Source organism: Triticum urartu, chromosome 5 (genome assembly GCF_003073215.2).
Source record: "Triticum urartu cultivar G1812 chromosome 5, Tu2.1, whole genome shotgun sequence".
Taxonomy (NCBI): domain Eukaryota; kingdom Viridiplantae; phylum Streptophyta; class Magnoliopsida; order Poales; family Poaceae; genus Triticum; species Triticum urartu.
In genome coordinates, this window is record NC_053026.1 from 484573281 (window position 1) to 484577011 (window position 3731).

The 3731-nt window shown below is 50.9% G+C and overlaps 1 protein-coding gene across 1 annotated transcript; it reads right to left on the bottom strand.

The window, feature by feature from the left end:
- Positions 1-1742: 1742 nt before the first annotated feature.
- On the bottom strand, positions 1743-3731 carry LOC125556399 (sister chromatid cohesion 1 protein 3-like). The gene has a single exon (XM_048719141.1). It carries the CDS (start codon positions 3729-3731, stop codon positions 1818-1820), a length of 1914 nt encoding a protein of 637 aa, XP_048575098.1. The 3' UTR covers positions 1743-1817.

Sequence of the window (3731 nt, forward strand, 5' to 3'; positions counted from 1 at the left end):
TGCAATCTGACACCACTGTGCGCAAGCATTACAAAGTACAGAGCTGAATAGGTCGCAGGCCAGCCAGTTTCATCATCAGAGAACTGAAGAGGTTGTTTCAGAGTAGTACCAGGAGCGGCTACTAAACAAGATTGAACAAATAGGGCTATAGATGGGTTAGCAAATTTTGCTCGGCTTCTCGAAGTGCAAACTCTTAGTTTTTCAGTCACCACACTGTATCTCAGCAGCAATTGCTGACGATTGTAAATAAAGCTCCCTTTTCTGCGCAAACAAAATGTCCAAGATCAAGAATCCTGAGATGAATACCGTGGCAGCAACCTAACACGAGTGTGGTTATTTCTCGACCAGGTGTATGGTCATGATCTGCGCTGGCTCCACTTCATGCTATTTCCTTTTTGGGTTGCAAGGGGAAAGCATTTTTTTTAGAATCACCGGGGGAGGAGTCCCTTCGCCTGAATATATTGCTCAAAGTGGGCATAATGCCAGGAGAGTGATCCAGTTTATAAGGAAAACCGGATCGAAAACCTTAACAAATTGATCCCGTTTATGAGGAAAACCGAGCCGAAAACCAGACAAGTAACAAGTGTTACAAGAAAAGGAGAGGAACATGACGCCCAACATAAGGCAAGACCTAGCTAGCAAACTAACAAGACCAGGTAGATGAGGGGTGCGTCAAGGGATCACAATACCAAGACTCTACAAGCAACCAAACACACCGCACCGGCGTGCGTATCAAACCCCACAGCACAACAAAGGAGCATCCACAATCAACGAGTGCCAACGCTTAGCACGAACCTTGACTGAGAGCTCCGCCACGGAAGTTCAAGACGATTAGCAAGTTGGGGAGGCGTCATTGCGTCGTCATTGAACAAAGGTGAACCAAGACGAGACCAAGAGCTCGAGGCTCGCCTCAACAAAACAGGGTCTTGAGCATGCATAGTAGCAGGCCGGAGACCACACGTAGGACAACCGAAGAGAAACACCTGAAGAAGAACACACTACCCTCAGTCCTGAGCAGGCCACACCACCACCACCACGCGAACCACCCTCAACCAGACGCAACAACTGAAGCCGTCGTTTGGGTCTCCAAGATGACGCCTCCAAGGAGGTAGTGTTGTCAAGGACACAACACCGCCATCCGATCTGGCAAGCCCGATCTTAGGTTTTCAGCCGGAGACCACAAAGCAAGAAGGTATTGTAGGTGCTGGAGCTCCACAACGGCACCTCCTGCAAGGAAGACGTCCGTAGACGTCGTTGCCACCGGCATCGACATAGTCGATGCAGGGTTCTCACCCGGACATTTTACTTTATCGAATCAAATCGATCTTATTATTTGGGCGGACGACTTGAAATACATATATGATTTCTTCTGAAGTTTCTGACTATCATGTAGTGAAAACCATATCTAGAGAACGCTAGGAATACCCATCCAGATGTCGAAAAATAAAAATAAATGCATTGCCCTAATTTTTTTTCATAAACCCTTTGCCCCAGCTCACTCTCTGATCATGCCGGGTTGCTGATTACCCGCTCTACATGTATCTTTTTCTAATGTGTCGTTTCCCACTTTGAAGTGAACTGACCCATTGTTGTCTGCTGGTGCTCAGGATAAAACTAAATGCAAGACAAACACCTTCAGCACCATTCACACTAGCTTTGCCAGAATCGACACAAATGGGGATACACAACAAATATTACAGGAAGATTAGGATAAGGTGTAAATAACATGGCAATATCCACACACTGGTATGCCGTATGCCTAAGACACTGTTACGGTATATCGAAACACTAAACTTACGATAAACCAATTTAGGTATTCAAAGTTTGGCGCTCGAGAGCGAGGGTCTAACTGAAACTGAAATGTCACCATACGCCTCTTCCTGACACACGTCAATATAATCGTAACTCTTCAGGGCCAACGTCTCGAAGAACATGCTCGCAGCTTGCTTCCTTGTCCTCCCGTCCAAGATTATGCTCAAACTGAATTTCCCTCGCTGCTGGTCCTCTGATGTGGCTGAGGACATCATGCCTTTGTAGAACTTGGCGGCAGCCCTTGTCCTAGTAGACATGCTGCTCAGTCCTGTGGCACCGGTATCCGCACTAGATGCCACGCTAGGGGTGTTCATGAGGCCTGGAATCTCTGGCATGTCTTCATCGAGGTAGTCGTCGCCGAAAGGGAACTGAGACCCGTTAGGATCAGATTCACGGGTGTTTTGTCCAGGTGTTGCATAGCTGCCAGTAGCGGTAGCACTAGTTCCTCCAAGTCCAGACCGTGGGGTTTTGATGAAAGGACTGTCATCTTCTTCTCTTACTGTAAATAGATCCATTTGCGGGGAGGAGAACCGAGGGTTCTCAACTGCCGAATGATCAAATGGCGTCGCTTCTCCGTTTGGTGGAGACATTGGGGTGACGTGAGGCTCAGGCTCCTGTGAAGACATTGGGGTCACGTGAGGCTCAGGCTCATGTGTATCTGCAGTTCTTGGAGGTGCATCCCCGTCACCAATGTTTGCAGCATCAGCATCAGCATCAGAGTCACTCACACGAGGGTAGTTCCTCTCGCAAGCTTTCTGAAGGTCGGTACACATTCCTTGTACCAAAGGTTCAGAGAGTAAGCTGTCCTTTTGCCTTATCCTGTTGAATCTCCACGTATCCAGTGCTGTATGGGGCAGTGGCTTCCTCCTGCGGACCAGCCTTTGCAAGTCATCGCCATCGACTTGCGACCTCATATCGTCGTTGGAGAGCACTACTATTTCGTCGATTCTCGGGTTCTCTTGTGCATTATTCTGCGCTCTCTTTCTCTTGTTACCTTGAACTGGAGGCGGAGATGGTTCAAGGATAAATGCTGCAGCTGGTACCAGGGTTCCAGTGCCGACTGGTTCTTCATCTTCTTCCATAGGAATAGGATCATGGCTGACACCTGTTGGTAGATCTGGAATGGATTTCCCAGGCAAAGACGATCCTCTAACAGGGGACAAAGATGAGCATATTGCCAGTGGTGTGGTAACCTTCTCCATGAAAGGCGACGGATCTTCGTCCATGGGGTCAGTGCCAGTGTCATCAGTAATCCTTGTCACACTCTCGGGCGCTCGGCGCAATATTTCCGGCAAATCTTGGTGCCCATTGGTATGAAAACTGTCCCGGGGTGGAAGATCTACAGAAACTGCATCCTCTGGAAACGGGGGGAATATTGTCCCCTCCTCTTGTGGCTCAGGCTCAAAGCGCAAGGATCGACAGGCAGGAGACGGCCCGTCCTCATCAAGGGTGACCATCACATACTGTTCTCCAGGCAAGGTGATCTCATCGGCAGCCCTCCGGTGGTTGTCCGGAGACTCAATCAGAAGGATCGCGTCGTCCAGGTTCCAGTCGTCCAGGCTGAAGGTCGCCGGCAGCGAGATGGCCGCGAAGGGGGCGCGGTCGGCGTCGGGCGGCAGGTCGATGTCCGGCCGAGCGGGGGCCAAGGCGGCGGCGGTTCTGATGGCGCTCAGCATGCGGTTGCAGTCCTGGAAGAGGTGGTTCACCTTCCACGAGTAGATGCGGACGAGGCCCAGGAGGAGGTGCGCCGACAGCCGGAGCGCGATGGACACCTCGGGGTCCATTATGGACTCGGCGTAGGAGGGGACGTCGACGCCGTCGATCTGCGTCCGGTTGACGGCCTTGCGCTCCAGGTGCGCGGCGATCCACACCGTGCCCAGCGGGCTCTTCCGAGCCAGGACGGAGTGGGAGTAGAACAT

Excerpts from the sequence above, each read along its gene's own strand:
- LOC125556399 (XM_048719141.1), bottom strand. The coding sequence starts at position 3,731 with ATGTTCTACTCCCACTCCGTCCTGGCTCGGAAGAGCCCGCTGGGCACG.